The sequence below is a fragment of the Dendropsophus ebraccatus genome, chromosome 11, assembly GCF_027789765.1.
Source record: "Dendropsophus ebraccatus isolate aDenEbr1 chromosome 11, aDenEbr1.pat, whole genome shotgun sequence".
Classification (NCBI taxonomy): Eukaryota; Metazoa; Chordata; class Amphibia; order Anura; family Hylidae; genus Dendropsophus; species Dendropsophus ebraccatus.
In genome coordinates, this window is record NC_091464.1 from 54,224,613 (window position 1) to 54,244,131 (window position 19,519).

The 19,519-nt window shown below is 42.3% G+C and overlaps 1 protein-coding gene across 4 annotated transcripts in view; it reads left to right on the forward strand.

Annotated features, from left to right (window-relative positions):
* Nucleotides 1-19,519, forward strand: part of SMG6 (SMG6 nonsense mediated mRNA decay factor) — a 177,129-nt gene that overhangs the window by 101,786 nt on the left and 55,824 nt on the right. For all 4 annotated transcript variants that reach the window (XM_069945683.1, XM_069945684.1, XM_069945686.1 and 1 more), the window contains one exon: nucleotides 816-1,017. In XM_069945683.1, coding sequence (XP_069801784.1) covers nucleotides 816-1,017 — 202 coding nt within the window. The remainder of the gene's footprint in view (nucleotides 1-815; nucleotides 1,018-19,519) is intronic.

Here is a 19,519-nt window from a genome sequence, read left to right on the forward strand (position 1 = left end):
TTTTAAATGCTTGTAAATATGGAATATGTTTTATTATGTTATTTCCCATAGTGCATCAGTATACATCTAGTTTCCTTAATGCCACAACCCCTTTAATTCCCGGGTTAACTCCTTTCATCGGTTGGTTGGCCTACCTAAAGACCAACTTGCTTATCCATAATTGAATATGCATAGCTAGGCGGATGGTCTGAATGGTACTCTGGGGGGGGCTGAAGAATGCATTCACTGCTCCAAACGCTCTAATTTAGGCTGTGTTTACCTAGAGACATGTATCTGACAGTTTTTTTAAACCAAAGCCAGGAGCAGACTATATTCCGGGAACAGGTCATAAAAAAGACTGAGATTTCTCCTCTTTTCCAATCCATTCCTGGCTTTGGCTTCAAAAATCTGTCAGATAAATCTGTGTAAACGCACCATTACATACTGTATGTCAGTTTGAATAAAGTCACTGAAAATGGCAGGGCTGACTAAGGAAAGAAGACTGGTGCCAGAAAGGTGAGGTACACTGCTGCAGGAAGCTGTCAGCAGATTTGTTTGCACAAACCTTCTGATAATTTCCCTTTAAATCTCACTAGTAAGGAATCGAGAACCTTTAGGAACCCAAAATGGAGCATAAACCCCCCCCCCAAAAAAACTGTTAAAATTATAACTAGTTCGTGTTATCAAAGGACTTTCCTGGTTATATTGGGTTTTTTTGTTGTTTTTTTTTTATCACTTCCCCCCCCCCCCCCCTTCTGTGCAAGGAATCAGTTCTGGATTATCATATTCTGCATTGAAGGAATGTCACAGCACTGCCTTTTATTGTCTTTCCCCAGGCCTGCTCTGGATGTTTGGAGCGTGTTGGCAGAGTTCTGTAACACATTGACCTGTGTGAACCAGTCAGAAGTGCCTCTTTATAAGGACCCCGATGATGACCTCTCTCTCCTAATCTTAGAGGAAGATAGACTTCTCTCCGGTTTTGTTCCTCTTCTTGCTGCTCCTCAAGAACCGTGTTATGTGGAGAAAACCTCAGACAAGGTCAGTGCTGAAAACTTGGCGTTTGTCTTCTTTTCTTATACTGTCCTTTAAGTTCCTCTTAACTTCTCTCGCCTGGTCCCATTAAATCTTGGGAAGTTTATTCAGATGAATACCGTTAAGTCATTGATTGAAAGCGCTAAGGGAAAATATTGACCTTTTTTCCTGCTGACTTCCAGCTCTATGTCATGAGTAAAAAGGTCACTGGTTTCCTTTGGGCACTGTATATGAGTTTGCTTGCACGTGTATGCCGTTTATAGCGCATATCTGTCTGACATGTATGTTGTGTTGTATGCATTTGTGGCTTAAGTGCTGCTATATTGTCTAAAGCTGTGTCCGCGCTCTGGCACGCTGAACGTCCCATCACTTCCTCACTTGTTTGAATAAAGCAGCTTGTATTGGCAGCGTTCTCACTTAGCTCCAAATGGTTTGCATCATGCGTAACCCCCTCCCCTCCGCTCACCCTCTTCATCCACCACAGAACTTTCATCCAGGATATCTGCCAGGGCTTTTTTTTGTCCTTTTTTTTTCTTAGAGGAAAGTGATAAATAGCTGACTAGAGAGAAGTAGAAACTGTGTGTGAACTCAGTTTTTTTTTTTTTCTTTAAAAATCAAGTTATTCCCTTATGTGTCGGCACTGACTAAAACGGTTGCCTTGCTGGCGTGATTAGTAATTACTGGCGCAGCTCGGCTGGCATGCATTGTTGTCTGCTAAGATAAACGCATTGTGAAGGGAGAAAACCCATCATGTCTTTATAGGAGAAAAACATTTCTTTTATTGCATTTACACATGTAAAGTTGCTCTCTACTTTAAGGAACCTTTCAAGATGGACTGACTGGCTCTCATGGCCAGGAAGCTAATATATGGGTTCTCACTTCATTTGCTGTACAAATAATACAATTTTGTGGTATTTAAAGAATTAATAAGCCTATTGGTTTATGCATATGGCTGTATTTCGGCTCTGTTCTATGCAAAGCCATATAAGGGTTTCCATAGAGGTGGATGGGTCTTCTGTATGTGTCCAACTGAAAAAAAAAACCAGGTGCCATAAGTACAGAGAGAGATCCCCCTAGAACAGGGGTAGGGGACCTTGGCTCTCCAGCTGTTTCAAAACTACAACTCCCATCATGTCTGGGCTGCCAAAGCTTTAGCTGTCCAGGCACGATGGGAATTGTAGTTTTGCAACAGCTGGAGAGCAAAGTTTCTCTACTCCTGCCCTAGAAGTATTGCTTCTCTTTGAATGAATAATTTAGAGCTAGCCAAACTCATAAGATAGCTGTCAGCTGTACACATTTAGCTGATGGCTAGGTCTTCTGGTCCCTTCCATGCACATGCATGATCATTTCAGAAGAGCATAGATGGTCAGCCAATCCCATCTTAATCTGCAGGTTTAGCCAACATTTGTTTAATATACATAGTCAGCTTTAGGCTTTATGATCTGCCATGTGCATGAGCTCTTAAAGAGGTTTTGCCATAATGACAACTTAATTACCTATCCGGGGTATAGGTGACAAGTGTCTGTTCTTCGGGGGCTGACCATTAAGACCACAACCAATCACGAGAGTGGGGGCAGGGTGAGATCCCCAATTTGAATGACACCTCATTTGTCTGTGCACACCACTGCTCTGTTCAAATTCTCTATGAGGGGTGAAATTTGCAGCGCACCAGCTGTTGCAAAATGGTTTGACTGTCCTTTGGAGCGCAAGTTGCGCTACACTGAACTGGTGGTACTATACTGTGGAGCGCTGTTTGCGTTCCAGATAATCGGAAACATCAGGTGAGTAGCGTTAGTATTGCGTTTGTAAACCAGATATACTACCTTGTGGAACGCAGTGTGCGTTCCAATAAACCATAAGTAGGTCGCCATGGACTGCATTGCCGCACCTTATTGCCGCGCTAATAAGTTTATAATACATCTCAGGCACCAATAGGGGATAGGGTTGCTATACTTGCATCTTCTAAGATCTTTTTGTGACACTAATGGTCCTTTTAGACGGAACAATTATCGTTCGAAGTTGCACGATAACGATCACATTTGAGCGATAATCGTTCCATGTAAACACAAGGAACGATCAAGCGACGAGTGAGAAATCGTTCATTTTGATCTTTCAACATGTTCTCAAATCGTCATTGATCGTTCGCAAAAATTTCGCAGATCGTTCCGTGTAAACAGTCTTTCAACGATTTCACCTATGTATGAGATAGGCTTAAGCGATTGCAAAACGATTTTTCCGTACGATGTATCGTTCCGTCTAAACGCTGATCGTGATAAAAAAAGCACATTGTTCATTCAAAATCGTTAATCGGGCAATCAGGCTAATTATCACTCCGTCTAAAAGGACCATTAGTCTTCACCAAACTGCGGATATCTGTAAAAATAACTAGATGGAACGCAATATGCGCTCCACCTACCAGAAATGGACCTCCGGTCTGGTGTCTTACAGGATTACATAAGGAGGCTGATAACCTAGCCTTGCAGTATCTTATGACAGCTCATCACTTACCTCACATACCATCTGGGGGACATCGGACGCATATCCAGGCAGTCACGATGGAGCTAAGTATACACACAGTACCATTTTAGTGGTGGACTAGATAGCGGATGCTGCATTCCACTTAAAATGTTTGCCTTTTTCTTGCTTGCCTACTATATATTGTTGGTATTACTGTGTTGTACTTTGAGGTCTAGGCACTGTCTAAATGTTTATCTATACATATGGTGGTGTGTATTGCAATTAGTTTGTTAGATATAATATAAGATATAAGCTATAATCTATAGTACTGTTGCAGCGTTTGTGCTATTTGTTGGTATACGATTATTCTAAATCCGGGTACATGTGGCATATTATCTTTTTATTGTATGTATCTGTTGCTGAGACTTTGAATAGTCCAGCTAAGAACCTATATTGCATAATAAATCTTGTTTGACACTTGTTTCCCTGATGAACCTGTGATACTAGACAGGAGAAACACGTCAGAACTGTATATAGGAGTTTTTTTTATTCACGTTTTGTTACATTTTTTTTTTTTTTTTTTTTTTTTTATCCCTGCACTTAGTGGATAGGAAGGGACTGGCACTGTGGTTGGGGCCACCCTATTAAGGAAGTGGGTTCCTCAAGAGGCAGGGAGAGTATTGACATAGCTGTGAGAGCTGTTCTACCCTGGCCCATATTTAACAACCTTTGGAGTCCACTATCATCGACATACATATGTATAAGTCTTCTCTGTTAAGGCAGTGGTTGGTAGCAGTGGTTGAGCACTATTTTTGTTTTATGTGGTGGTGGCTTTTTTTCAAATAATTTTTTTGATAAAAAGTTAAGTTTTATCGCCTTCGGGTGTAATTTTTTCCTCGTCAGCAAATTCCTAGAAACTACTTTACACCATCGCGCATTGTATATTGGGAGACCGACGGATGCTTCTGAAATTTAGAGTCCGTAGTGAATTGTGATTCCCAATTTGAATGATAGTTGTCCAGGCATGATGGGATTTCTAGTTTTGCAACATCTGGTGGGCTGCAGTTTGACACTCGTGCTATGTGGAAAAGCTACATACAGGGATCAGCTATCTTCAGATCATGGAACCCCACCAATCATATATGATCGCTTATGGTGGGGATAGGTAATAAGTCATCATTGGGGCTAAACCTCTTTTAGGCTTACAAATCTTCTAATAATACATTCAAATGTAGAAACGGTAATAGAGATTTTTTTAAAAAACATTTTTAGTAATTCAATTGAAGGACAGCCTACAATGGCTGATAACTGTGAGCAATAGTTTTTCTGCTACACAGCAAAGAGAGATGGGAAAGTTTAGGTTCCTAATTCCCATTAAAGTCATACCAGACGGGGAAGAAGTTTAGTAATTCATAGTAATATTTATTTATTGCTATGAAACTTGGCAGAGGCACAGGGAAATATTACGTGATATTAGTTTGGGAGGTGACGGTGTAATTATAAAGCTGAAAGGTTGCAGGCAAGTCTCTGCTTCCCCCTTTATTCACTGTCTGGTTGGTATAGTAAAATCTCGGTTATATTAGGAAAGTTAAAATTCCATAATCTACTGTGTGTTGATTTCTTGTGAAGTTTCCCATGCATGTAAAATATCACTATATGTATGTGAATGAATGGCTGAGATGATGGTAATAAAATTACTGGGACAGTCCTTGTGTGTAAAATGCTGATCTCTAGTCTTTCTAGGAAAGTTCTGTGTCCTCTTCAGGACTACATCTGGAGACCTCAATAGCTCTGGTTTCGCATCTCCATTTTTTTTTTTTGTTACGGGGTTAATGTGGAAGCATCACTAGGATTGAACTATGCTGGAGTTTTTCCTCATGAGAAGCGCTCCCTTATATTGAGCCGTCCATAATACTCGCTTGTTAAAGTCAATATTTTGTTTGAAAAAAAAAAATGAAAAAGAGCAAAGCTGCAGAAGGATCTCCCCGAGGCAGCGTCTGACCGAGCAAACTGCTCGACTGCTGCTCCAATCTGTTTTTTTCATTTTCAACTTTTTCTTGGCTGTGGAGTGAGATTAAGGGGAATACTCTTTCCCCAGATAACCATCCGTTCAGGACTGGGAGCGTGTGGATTAAAACCAGACATTGTGTGATTAATACCTCAGCTTATGGGGTGAGACACTACTTCCTAAAAGCGAAAAAAAGGGGGGGGGGGGAGGAGTGCCTGAGGGCAAAGTGTACATTATTCGCCTATGTATATGCAAAGAGAAAAAAACACACGCAGCGCTGCATGTCCAGGTCAAAACACACTTTGGTGGAGCATGCATGTGTGTGCAAATGCATGCTCACCTGAGTGGGTCGTAAGCAATTAGGCACGACTCTAATATGCGCTCTGGATCAACCGGGGATGCTGCCTACCACCATTCGATTTCTCTAGGGTGGATTCTCTGTGTCAGTTACAGTAGCAATACAAGAAAGAAGTTGGTGGAATTCGTTTGGCGCAAACACGCCTTCTGGAACAACGGCCAAGTTCCCCTGTGCCTTATCTGAATGCAAAGAACTTGTAACACTGGTGTAGAATCAAGTTTAGGCTCTTATTCAATGCAACGCGTTTCAAGGGTGCAATGCCCTCATTGGCAAGTTCCGCTGATCTGGGGGTAGGGGGGACTGCTGCTATCCGGGGGGGGGGGGAAGGGGAATCTGGGGGGAAGGGGAGTCAGGGTACTATCTCAAGCTCGGTGTGGTGTTATCCCTGCCAGTGCCCTGTGTGTTTGCCCGCTGATAGGAGTGTCCCTGACTTTCTCCTTCCCGCAGCAGCATCACCAAGCCCCGTACCATACAGAGAATGCTGGCAAGCTGCTGCCGGGGAGAGGAAGATCAGAGCTGCAAGGTTTTGTTTTTTTCCCCACGTACCTCCTCAACCTGCGCAGGTTGAGAAACCCTACTATATACTATCTATAAATATGTATGCTATAAGCCAATGATTGGTATTTGGAAAAATATTTAACATAACGTCCCTTAGGGGTAAAGGTATGTTAGGTAAGATGGAAATACCCCTTCAAATGGGGGTTAATCCTGCAGTGAAACTCTGTGGCATTGCTGCAACACAATCCACATGCAGTAGATTTGAAATGTCACTCACTGCAAGCTTTCTAACACCCTCAAACAAAATGGTGAAGCCAACTTATTGGCTTCAACCTATGTATTAGTGAGTGTACCAGCATGCCAGATCACCTATACAAGTAACCAGCATACTATATGTTCACACTACGGAATAGGCGAGGAATTTCAAGCGGAATCTGCACTTCCCAGGGAAAGCAACCTGGGGACTCCATGTGAGGAATATCCAAACACCTTGCAAATGAGTAAGACGTTGGACGTACAGGCCCTTAGGACTCTGCTTCTTGGTTTATACTGTAGTAAAGTCCTCCAGAAACCCAGTGAGTCCACATCTCCTTTTGGCCTTGTTACAGTAGGGAAAAAAAGGTGCTGGCCACCAAGAAGTACTTTGCACTTGGCTGCTTTATCAGACCTCCCCTTTAATAGTTATTAAGCAATAACCTATTTGAAGCATGTTGATGGAAATTGGGGGTATATTGGCCATTTCATTTCCAGTTGGACATCTTCCTATGTAACACTAACACTGATTGTACAGTAGATCGCATTTGGGTAAGAAAATGGCTGCCCCCAAAATTTTTTACAATTCGTTTAGAGACCCTGCATGTGAAGTGCTGGTCTGCCCGACAGGTTATTTGAGCAGCAGCCAATATGGTATGTGGTTTCCAGATGAGATATGAAGTGAATCGGTACATTTTGATGTCTGATTCCTTTATCATACCCACTCTTCCCTTAGGAAATGAGAACCTGTCTGTGCAGGTGTGAGGCTGCTTGAAGCCACATGAGCCCTGCAAAATGCTGGAGGAGAAGGCAGCAGATGACAGTGGAGGGGTGTTACATGGAATGTGGAGCAGGCCTGAGAGCGCCGCACTTACAGCCTCTGTCACAACCGCCGGCTGGGGCCCGTCCCATGCATCCATCAGATCCAGCTCTGTAGATTCTTCTTCAGCGTTCTTATTCTGACAAGTTCCAACAGAGACCACTCTGCACCCACCTCCCTGCTTTCCTCCTTTCAACCTGCTGGAATCAGCACCTGTGGTAGTCTCACCTTGCAAGCAAACGCAGTCCTAAGGGGGCCTCGGATAAACACAGCATATTTCAGAGTGGCTGCTCATCACTCCGCTGTCAAATATATTCTGTATGGGAAGAAGAAATAATCGGAGCTGTATGATGCTTTTAATATTTATCCAAAACAATATTGCAAGAGGTCAATGTGCAGATGTTCTGCAATCACAGTAAACGGTTACAGACCCGATCTCGGTGGACTTGCCGTTGATTTCTTAGATATTCAGTGTAACCTATTTCAATCTGCAGGACAGGAAACAAGAAAAATGATTTATGCATTGTACTTTTTCAGTCCTTAATTTTTTTTTTATATTTGAAGTAGAATTCCTCGACATTTCACCTGTGCTAGTGTTGGTGCCAAGATGGTGACTGGGCACAGGATTAATTCCTGAGCTGTACATGTTGGCAGCAGTCTTTCTAAGATCTTCGAGGAACAAGTTTTTCTTAATCTACATAGATGAGAAATCTAGAGGAGAGAAGTTTACAGGTAATTCCCTGCCTTGGGGGATGACAGGAGCCGTGTGAATGACAGCTTCCCTTATTAATGTCCGCTGTAGCTGGTACGCTGCCAGTTTGTGCTGGCAGCCGTCCAATGTACAGTCGCTTTTTCAGCCAGGTGCAAAGCGTCTTTGCCTCTTCTTGCAAGAAGCCTACAGTGTTGCCCTCAGCCATTACCAAGGATGCTATTCGTAAGGTGGAGCTGTCTACTATATGCGCTGAAGGAAAGAGTCAGTATATTGAAGCTCTCTGTAGCTTTCTGCAATCTTGTATTTAAGTAATAAGGTTTGTTTGTTTGTCACAAATATTACCCTGCTATATGTTTACATTGTCAATGGAAGGGGAAGAAAAATTTAGTTCTGGTCTAAACCTTCCTGTGATGTTAAGTCGGTGTTGAGATTCAGCATTGGCTCTTAGGTCAGCTCTTCTTACACTGGCAGAAGCCTTTCTCAATCTGTTACCGACCACAAACAAGCAGCTTGCCAACACCAGGCCCTCTTCTCAGCACCCTCATTACCGGCCCAGACTCAAAGGCATCACTCCTTTATTAGGCAGGGAAACTTTAGAGGCCTGACTTTGAAGTTTGCTGATTAAACATTTTAGAATGAAGACGTTTAGTCAGCTCCAGTAATCATATTCCTGCTCTCCTATGGTCTTGTGTCACTTTGTAGCCAATGCAAACCACTTTTGCTCCATGCTGTGACCAGCCTTTGCCAGCCAGCTAATCCCTTTTTGCTTTTTGAGTATTTGTTTGGTCTGTGCCTCGGAATGATGCAAGTACCAGATCCGCTAAAAAAAAAGAAAATACCATTTGATCATGTTGTTTCTGCATTAGAAGCTTTAAATAATGAACTGCTTAATGGATGTATATGTACAACTCCTCAGGTCTATCAGAGAAGCTTAGAAAAGGTATATGAATGTGAGTACTATTACATGAAGTACCATATTATATATTGTCCCTGCTCTCTGGACATTGCTCGGTTTGACTGGACCAGTATTTCTCTATGTAAAACCATACCTCACTCCAACTTTTTTCCTTTGTAGTAAAACATGAAATTACAGTGACAGCATGGCTATGATTTCACTATGTCACACCAGCATTGGACTGAAGTACTAACGTGTAATTCTCTGTTTTAATGAGATGACTGATAAGTCATTCACAAAAGACATCCACTCAGTGCAAGTCAACAAAGTAACACTGCCATATAGATGAATACTAGAGATGAGCCAACTTCGAGCATGCGCGAGTCCATCCGAACCCGAGCGTTCGGCATTTGATTAGCTGGGGCTGCTGAAGTTGGATAAAGCTCTAAGGTTGTCTGGAAAACATGGATACAGCCAATGACTATATCCATGTTTTCCACATAGCCTTAGAGCTTTATCCAACTTCAGCAGCCACCGCTAATTAACTATCTGGTTCGGATGGACTCAAGCATGCTCGAAGTTCGTTCCTTTCTAATGAATACCTTTTATGACCTGTTATAGCTAAACAGTAAAGTCATGCATTAATTCAATATATAGCAGACAAAAAAAAATAGCAAAACAAAAAAGCAATATGCTTTAGCTGTTAAAAAAAATCCTCTTTGGCCAGCAGCTATTTCTATTGACACCTCCTCATATACCTGCAAACTCAGTTCGGCTGAGCACTCATGTTTTAAATTTGGAGGTGGGAGAAAGCCGCAACCCCACACACGGAAAGTCCTGTCCCCCCCAATATACATTACATGGTCAGCCGGCCCTGCTAGGCAGCATTAGAGCCCTATACAACCACTAAATTGGCATGACCCATAACACCAAAACCATGTAATAGTGTATGGTACCTTACTGTACTTATTCTATAATAAGGCATACAGCGTTGTCTTGTACGGTTGGACACCATATTATAGTGTCTAGGGAAGACTGTCTTCAATATAAGGCTATTCATAGAAGATTAATGTTGCCTCTGCGACTTTCTAATAAGGGGTTGCAGTGTCTTCATGGCCTCTGCATACATAATATGAACAATGCCCTGTGGGGCTGAGAGGGTGGTGATGTATCCTTGTAGAGGGCACAAAAACTGGTGTATGGAGTCTTATGTGGTGCTCGGTGGAATTAAGGTAAGCAGAGTAGCTCTCCTCCTGAAGGAAAAGAGCTGGCTCCTCACTGCCACCTATTTGAGGTAGCATTTCTTTAACTCTTTGTCCAATTTACTTCTGTTTAAAAATCTCAAGTCTTTTAATACTTATCAGTTGCAGGAAGTGGTTTCTTTTCAGTCTGACACAGTGCTCTCTGCTGCCACCTTTGTCTGTTACATGAACTGTCAAGAGCAGAAGAGTCTTTCTATGGGGAGTTGATACAGCTCTGGACAGTTCCTGTAACTGACAGAGGTGGCAGCAGAGAGCACTGTGTCATACTGGACAGACTACACCACTTCCTGCAGGAAGTGCTATCCAATAGGTGGCAGTTAAGGGCAAGCTTTTTTTTTTTTTTTTTTTTTCCATTCTAGGGGAGAGCTCCGTTGTATTACTATTTTTTAGTGTGTTTTAATGAATATACACCTAGCTAGGGCTTACTAAAATAACAAAAAATAAAATAAATTGCATCAAAAATTAGACACAATACCTGTCATCGTAGCTGGGTAATTAATAGGAAATAACCGCAACAAATTGTGCAGAATGTAAACAGGGTGTGGTATTAAAGTGATAGTTCATTAATCATAATCTAGTAGAAATGTAAAGCTGTACCTCCAATTGTTGTGTAAATTTTTTTAAATTTCTATTGTGCAGCACTGTCCCCTCCTTCCCGCTCCCCTTTTACATTTAACTAAGCTATCCAGTCCATTTTCATAGTTCCCATAGCCAGAACGAAACCCAGCACCATGTCATTCTGCGGTGCTGGAGCATAGTCACATGTGGTGGGGAGCAGGGAGGATGGACCCTCGGAAAAGCATCTCTTCCCCAAACTTAAAACTGATGTATATTAAAAACAAATGTGCACAGCTGTCACAATACAGCACTGCAGAATAGTCACAAGAATCACTGGAGATAACCTTTAAATTAATTGTGATTTTGATTTAAACCATATAATCATTGCCAAGCCCCCACCTGTTCAGGAGAACCAGAAGCAATCTCCATCCAGGTGGCTCCATTATGAGTCTATGGGCCGCTGCACAGCCGGAAGTTTAATTATGCTACCAATCGAGTCTTCCCGCTCATTCTCCCGATCTGTGGCCTCAGCAGTGACTGGTCAAAACTTTTGACATGTCCAAATTTTTATTAATGACGGGTACACTTTAACCACAATGTGCTCCCATTTGATGCTGTATCAGAGACAAATTCCCAAGGTTTTGTTTTTTTTTTGTTTTTTTTAAGAAGGAGCAGTTCTAGGAAATTTTGCTTATGAAAAAAAATCACCATTATGCAGCATGTAAGAAAAGTCATGTTTTTTTTTGTGCTGTTTTGACAATTGTCAGTGTGCATTACCATACCAACTTTTTCTTGCTCTGCTACAAACAGCAAAACATCTACACCCTGCAATTCCGTCAACCACATCAGTGTTCATTGAAACTTGTATTTGTAGCTTTATAAAAGTGTTTGATCATGTGTGTATTCACCTATTGAAAGCAGTTTTTATTTTTTTGTGCTTATATAGCCTGTTTGTGGGCCAGCCCTTGGAGCCTGTGTGAGCTACATATGGTTCAGTGAGACCTGCAAACCATATAATGTGTATGGTGGCCAACCAACTATACCCCAACAGAGGGTATTGGAGAAGAAAAGGATTAGGCAAATTAAATTTCAGCTGTCTGATCCTTTTGTGCCCAGAAAAAAAAGCCACCACCACTAGGAATTTGACAGCAGTTTTCTCCCCTGTTCCCACACGTGATTGCTTTACTTAGCCAAATGTGCCTGGATATGGGTGAACAAGTGACATAGCTGTAGGTGGAAGGAGTGTCCAGAAGGTGGGCTTAATTTCCCTGAGCCCTAACACTGCTACACTTCACTATTTTGCATGCAGAATGCACACTGCTGATTATGCACAGGGGCGGACAAACAGCACAGTGAGGTTGTAGCAGTGCTATAGAGCCCAGGGAACAATATGCCCCACCGCCTTTACACAATTCACAGCTTTAAAATCAGTAGTACAAGCAGAATTTCTGTGTCCATTATGGTCTATGAAGGGGGTAGGGGCCGAGGGGGGTGAGTGAGCACGGAGAAAAGAAAATAAAGTTCCCAGACCAGCACTGTCCAAACTGCATGGGCTGCTTGTCTGCGCTCTCTGCTTACTCATCCCCCTGATTCCTTCCCTCTCCATAGGTTATAATGGACAGAGCAAACACGTCTTCACTGTGCTTCTCTGTAATGAAGTCCGTTTATTGATATTTAAATATAAGTGCTATGCTAAAAAGAAAGTTAGTCTTTGGAGAACAAGAAATAAACCGTGCATTATGTGGGATTGTTGTTAATTGAAAAAAAATAACCACCCTTAAAATAAGCCTTTTTTTAAAGAAGAAAATAAGACCCAGTCTTATTTTTGGAGAAACACAGGTAATAGTTGTGTGAAGGGGAGACCATTTTCACTGGTAAGCATGACAGGTTCATTTGGGAGTTACTTTGGTAGAATGGTGTTCAGAGGTCAACATACACTTTAAGGCTGGGTTCACACTACGTATATTTCAGTCAGTATTGTGGTCCTCATATTGCAACCAAAACCAGGAGTGGATTAAAACACAGAAAGGATCTGTTCACACAATGTTGAAATTGAGTGGATGGCCACCATTTAATGGCAAATATTTGCTGTTATTTTAAAACAACGGCTGTTATATTGAAATAATGGCCGTTATTTACTGTTATATGGCGGCCATCCACTCAATTTCAACATTGTGTGAACAGATCCTTTCTGTGTTTGTAATCCACTCCTGGTTTTGGTTGCAATATGAGGACCACAATACTGACTGAAATATACGTAGTGTGAACCCAGCCCCAAGCATGTATCTAGCTCATGTACTTCTTGTGGATAAAAATTCATTAGGATAAAAAAAAGAAGTTTCCATCAGGAACTGTATATCCATGTGTATAAATATACACTTACACGTCCACAGTGTCCTTGATGCCAGGGCTGGATCAGTACTACATGGTACATATTAGTTTCTAATGGTGCAAAACAGGAAAAGCAGGGTGTCCCAGGGCATAGGAACGGATGCAGTGAGGAAATACAATGATGGCACAGAAAAATGTTCTATTTGGGGTGTGCCAAGAGGTCATATGAAGGCTAATATAATAAGATGTCATGTCTATTGTCACATTTACTCTGAGAGGAAATGAGCTGGTCTGATGATATGGAAGGTATATTGAAGCAAATAAGGAAGCTGTAAGTGGTGACGAGTGAAGATGAGGGATGTGATATGTGGGTTAGAAGATCGGATGTGCATCAGTCCAGGATAGGTTATACCATCTATATGGTTGCACTATGAGGTATGTTAATAGAAGTGTGATATTACTGCATATTTCTGTATTACTGCTGACAGTTATAGGGGTACTCTGGAGAAAAAAAAATAATTAACTGGTATCAGAATCTGTAAATTACTTTTTATAAATCAACTGTTTATACGGACTTGTAAATTAATTCCATATAAAAGTCTCAAGCCTTCCCATACTTATCAGCTGCTGTATGTCCTGCATGAAGTGGTGTTTTCTTTCCAGTGTGACACAGTTCTCTCTGCTGCCACCTCTGTCCGTGACAGAAACTGTCCAGAGCAGTAGCAAATCCCCATAGAAAGACCCTCCTCCTCTGCACAGGTCCTGTCACTGACAGAGATAGCACAGTGTCACACTGAAAAGAATACAGAACTTCCTGCAGGACATACAGCAGCTGATGAGTACTGGAAGACTTGAGATTTTTTATATGGAAGTAATCTACAAATATATATAACAGTTGATTTATAAAACCGGAGTTTTCCTTTAAAGAAAAGATATAAATAAGGAGTGTTCTTCAGGAGTTTAAGGAGGAGGTGCTTTTTTCATGTGTTATACTGCAATGTGTCCTTTCCATGCACATCCCTGAGCCAACATAAGTGACAACACCAAAGGCAGTAACCTCTGTTCATTCCACATTCTTACCCAATTCTTGAGTCAATCAGTTGCTACCAACTTTAAGAAATTACCCATTGCAACCAATTAGTTTCCAGCCCTCGGGGCACCTTTTTACCAAATCTTGAAACGTGATTGGTTTACACATCTTGTTCAGGTTGTCACACCATATTTCGACAACTATTCAAGAAGGACCTGTGGCATTCCTTACGGTGTCTTTGGACTGTTGGCTTTCATTGGATAGCTTCAGACTAATCTTTGGCAGATAATCTGTCGTCAGATCTGTTGGTGGAATAGGGCCTTAAGGATGAGCGAACCATCGGAATTTTGGTCCGACGGCATCTTAGCTCAATTACTATGCCTGCGATCCCAGGTGCATAGTTGCGATCCTGGGAATCTGCGGGCAGGATCTTCCAGGGAATTCAAGATACATTCCCTGGATTTCCCGGCCGCAGATTCCCTGGAGCGCAACTATTCACCCGGGATCGAAGGCATCGCACTGGAGTGAGCGGCTTTCGGACCAAATGTCCGAAAGTTCCGCTCATCTCTGCTTCAGACATGCCCACAATGGGTAACACCCAGCTGACTGCTTAGCCATACATTCTTAGTAAGGAGTACAGATGAATGACACAACACAGGCCCAGATTTATCAACCTGTCTGAAACAAGGTTTTGCCCATAGCAGTCTATCACAGCTCAGCTTTCCAGAGGAAAATACGATTCCCATCATTACTGCTCAGTCAAGGCTGGAAACTGTAGTTTTGCAACAGCTGGAGGGCAATGAGTGGCATCCCTGCATGAAGGTGTATCACCGACTGTTTTACACACTGCTTGTGAGAGTGTTGTGTTGCTTAGTGTGACTTTTATCATTCGTTCAGTGTGGTGCTGATCATTTCTTGATTTTACTATAAGCTAAATTAGGTTTATAGCCGTCGGCCTCAGTCCTAGGGTAGGGTGTGATTAGATGTGGCTGGAATGTGTGTGAACATCGGGGTTGGCAGCTGCCAGTTTCCATCCCAAACACTCCAGCACCATTTTTCTGATGCCTCGTCCAGTTTCTCTCCACATCTTTGTCTTTTTTTCACTTTTTTTACTGGCAAATAAATAGTGTGTTCATTTGCCATAAATTTAACCTCATCTTTTTTTTTTTTTTTTTTTTTCCATCCAAGCGTCTTGTTTGTGTTGCTGGCACTTGTCCAGGTTTGAGAACTCCAGGCCAGTGCCACGCTGCACATCTGCGGCAATCTGTGAGACACTCTGATAAGATCAGCAGCTTTAGGTGATGGCATTGTTTCAAGTTAACCAAGCATGACCCGAAGCTTCCACTTCAGTGTGGAGCGAAGCTGCTTCAGCCCTGACAGTTCCCTGAAGAAGGAAATTTATCTTTCTGTAATTGCCTGCGCTGCAAAATCTCCCCCCCCCCCCCAGCCCCCTCCTTCTCCTTCTAATTCTGGAAGATAATTATATCAAATGTAAAAAATGTGTGAATGTATGGTTGAGCTTTCTGTACAGCAAACACAGATACATGATCTTTAGGAGACCCTATGGGAATTCTGTGTGTAATTGTGTTAGTCTCGCTCTTCCTGCTGCCACTTTTGAGTAGTAACATTCTTGTCTAGTTTGGGGGCTTGTTGAATGAATTGACGGATTGATGAGTTTAGCAATCACTTGAGATCAGCCAGCGGTGGGATTTGCTTTTGACAGCTTGTTTGCCAGTCTGTTGATTCACTTGATGTATCATTTAAACTAGTGGTCTTCCATTGGGTTAGTTTATGGGCATTCACTACAGCAGCATTTGTTATAGATATTAGCTATGTCACTGATAATAGTAGCAGAGACAACAGATCACCCACTGCACCACTAACACCTGTGATTGTATTGGAATCCAATAAAACCAATATCCAAGGCACCAAGATGGAGTCAAATGGAACTTTTATTGTACCACGTCTTTATAAAATGACAGCATGGTAACAAATATAGCCATTGCTTTGCTACCATGCCATTTCATAAAGAAGACGTGAAGTAAATGTTAAGAAGAAATCCAGAGAATATAATAAGCCTTTAGTAATTCTAGCAGGCAGGGGCAAGGGTGAACATAATAAACAAGTACTACCTACCTTTCCCCGTGCATCAGCAGCACTGGTTTACCAATCCGGGACTCCAGTCGGGCTCCTGGATTATGGGATGCTCAGCGGACCAGTGACTTGGGCGAGGCACTACTCTAGTCACTGATTGGCCAAGCAGGCAATCCATCAGCCGAGTCAGGTATTTTCACTCGGGGGAGGGGGGCATAGTTCTGGCTGGGGTGTTAGAGCCTGTGAAGTGGCATCGTGGAACATGAGAAGAGGTAAGTAGTGGTTGTTTATTATGTTCCCCCCTGCCCCTGCTTGATGGCAAGTTATGATTTTTGCAGAAGTTCTCCTTTAACAAGCTGATTGGTGGGGGTCAGATGACTGGGCCCCTACTGATCCCAGGAATGAGGAGATTCTCTACGGGGTCATCAAACATTGCCAAACAATGTACGATGACCGTACATCCTGAGTGTGCTCCATACATTATGTCCACATTCTGGACATAATGTCCATAATGAGCAGCTTGTTATCACCCATCCTATATCTTGTGGATATTGGTTTACATGATTACATTTAATACCATCCCAGTGCCTTGGGTTTTGCATCAATATGATATTTGTAGCATATTGATGCCAGTCTGCCCTACATCAAAAAGTAGGATCTGTGGCATCCTTCAGGTGTTTGGTATTGCCATCATGCACATGTGTTTTTCATATATTCCCCAGGCAGTGAATACATTCAGTCAGTGGGCTATATTTTTAGCCTGAACTTGAAGTGACATATTTCATTGCACACCGTGGACCATAAGAGCTTTGTTTTCATACCAGTCTTGCTCAGGCACCACTGCTGCATCCCAGGAGGATTCCTCCGCTTCCTACCTGCGGACGTGCTGTCGCTTCGCTTACACAGCTCCCGAAGTAAACTTCCTGTGTTGGACGCCCTCATAATTTCCCTCTGCCCTTCATAGCCCAAGCTGTTTGTGTTTTCCAGACCATCTTCAAATCATCCCCCAAAATCCCCTCCTTACAGCATTTTTTCCTCATTACTAAACAAGATATATCTGTCTTCTCCGGAGAAGTTGTTTAGTTGCAGGCTGCACTCCCCAGCTGGGTGCTGTGTGTCTGGACGGCTTGTTGGGAGGGCAGAGCTCTCCCACACTGACCCCAGAGGAGTGTGTCCCATTGCCTTCACACTGACATGTACAGTACAAGGAACAGAGAATCTTAACCCTTTCAGCCTGTTAAGTATCTGCAATCTGGGTTGCCAGAAGACTACTTTGTACTGTTGGTTGTTTATCGCCAACATATTATACATTGCTGTATGGAGGTAGTCATCAGTCACATCAGTCCCTGTCCTAATTTACCCATTTACCTGCACTAATTTTATTTCGACTATTTTGCCCACACGCTCGCTCATTCTACAAATCTCATCCTCTCTCCAGCTTTTCTCTCGAAGGGTATATGCACACTGAGCAATTCTCGAGGAATTGAAGCAGAAAGTTTTCAGGCAGAATTCAAGCAGAATTTAAGCCTCCCATTGACTTCTATAGGATTCCTCTAGCAGATCTACAGCAGAAAAATCTGCTCTGAAATTCTGCAGTGTGAACAGAGCGGAAAATCCATTGAACACAAAGGGACTTTGCTCTGTACATATTTTAGGGGAGGAATTTCAAGCTTAAATTTCTCTTCAATTCCTCACCTAATTCCTCGCCTTTTCCTCAGTGTGCACATACCAAAAGAAGTGACATGTCTCTACTTTCGGCAGATAGCGGTATACGCCGGCCCATCGATGGTGTCTATGGAGCCGGCAGAAAGGCGCGTGGCCGTTCCTCAGTATGAACCCACCCTAACTTTGTTTTTACGTTCCCATTGTATCAAGTGTTTCTTGTTCTCTCTCGTTCTTCTCTCCCTTGTTCTGCTTTTCTCACTTGCTGTCCTTCTCTCTTGCTCCTCTTCTCTCCCGCTCTCTTCCCCATCCTTTCCCCTCTCCCATTCTACCCAACACTCTGTCATCCTCTGTCACACTTCTTTTCAATCACTCCTCTTTTGCTCTTTTTTTTTCTGCCCCCTTTTCTCATTTAGTTTTATGCCCCCTTTTCTCATTTCTTTGTTTATAGTCTGTTATTTGCTTTGGCTTCAAAAATCTGTCAGATCTCTGTGTAGACACACCATTACACCAGTCCTCAAGGACCAACAGGTAATGTCAGATCTTTTCCTTTAGTATTTCACAGCTAATATAATTACATTTGGTGCTTGTATAGGATTTCTTCATATCATGACCTGTTGGTGGTCCTTGATGACTAGAGTTGTAGAACACTGGTTTAGCTTATTCATTCTATTTTCCACCCTCAGGGTGCTAACACACACGACCGATGCGCAACAGATCAGCAGCAGATTTGATGGTGCACATTTAATGCTGTGTTCAGTTATTTACATTAAATCTGCTGCGTATCTGCAGCAGAACATTCACTGCGATACGGTGTGTGTGTGAAGCTACCCTTATTCACATTCACTTTCAAACTCTCTTCTCTCGGTCTTCCCTTTCTACACTAAACATATTTAGAAAATTATACTTAGAAGTAACAGGTCCTCTTTCACCTCTTAAAGGGAATCTGTCAGATGCATTTCACATGCTAAACTGCTGACACTGTTAGGTAGCTTTTCATTTTATACTTTTCGGACCTTTCATGTAACGGTCTGTGCTTCCATAACATGTTTTAATTCTTTGGTGCAGCAGGCTCCTGGTACCTCAGCAGACTGCTGACAGAGGGAAGCAAGGAGGCATTTCGGGACTTGGGAAAGCCTCTTGACTTTTTTTTTGTACCAGAGAATAAAATATATATTTTTTTTTAACTGTATGGAAGCACAGCTGCATATATGAAAGGTACCATGTGTTTCCTTAATGTAGCTGCTATCTAATAGTTTAGAACAAGAATTGCAGCTGACAGTTTCCCTTCAACGTCATCCACCATACATTACATAGCTGATGTGTGCTCTAATCTGAGCCAGCTCCATATGCCACATGTGTCAGTTCTGTTTTGCAGCTGAATCCCTCTAATACTGATCCAGGCCATTTAACACCCTAGATGCAACTAATAGCGACCACATCTTCTGAGCTTCTGTTGCAGCTCAGTAACATTGAAGTGAATGCTGAAGACAGATGTGATGCTGTTTTTAAATGAAAACTTTTCTAATCTTGTATAACTCCTTGTGGGAGGAGGTGGGTTACCTCTAGTT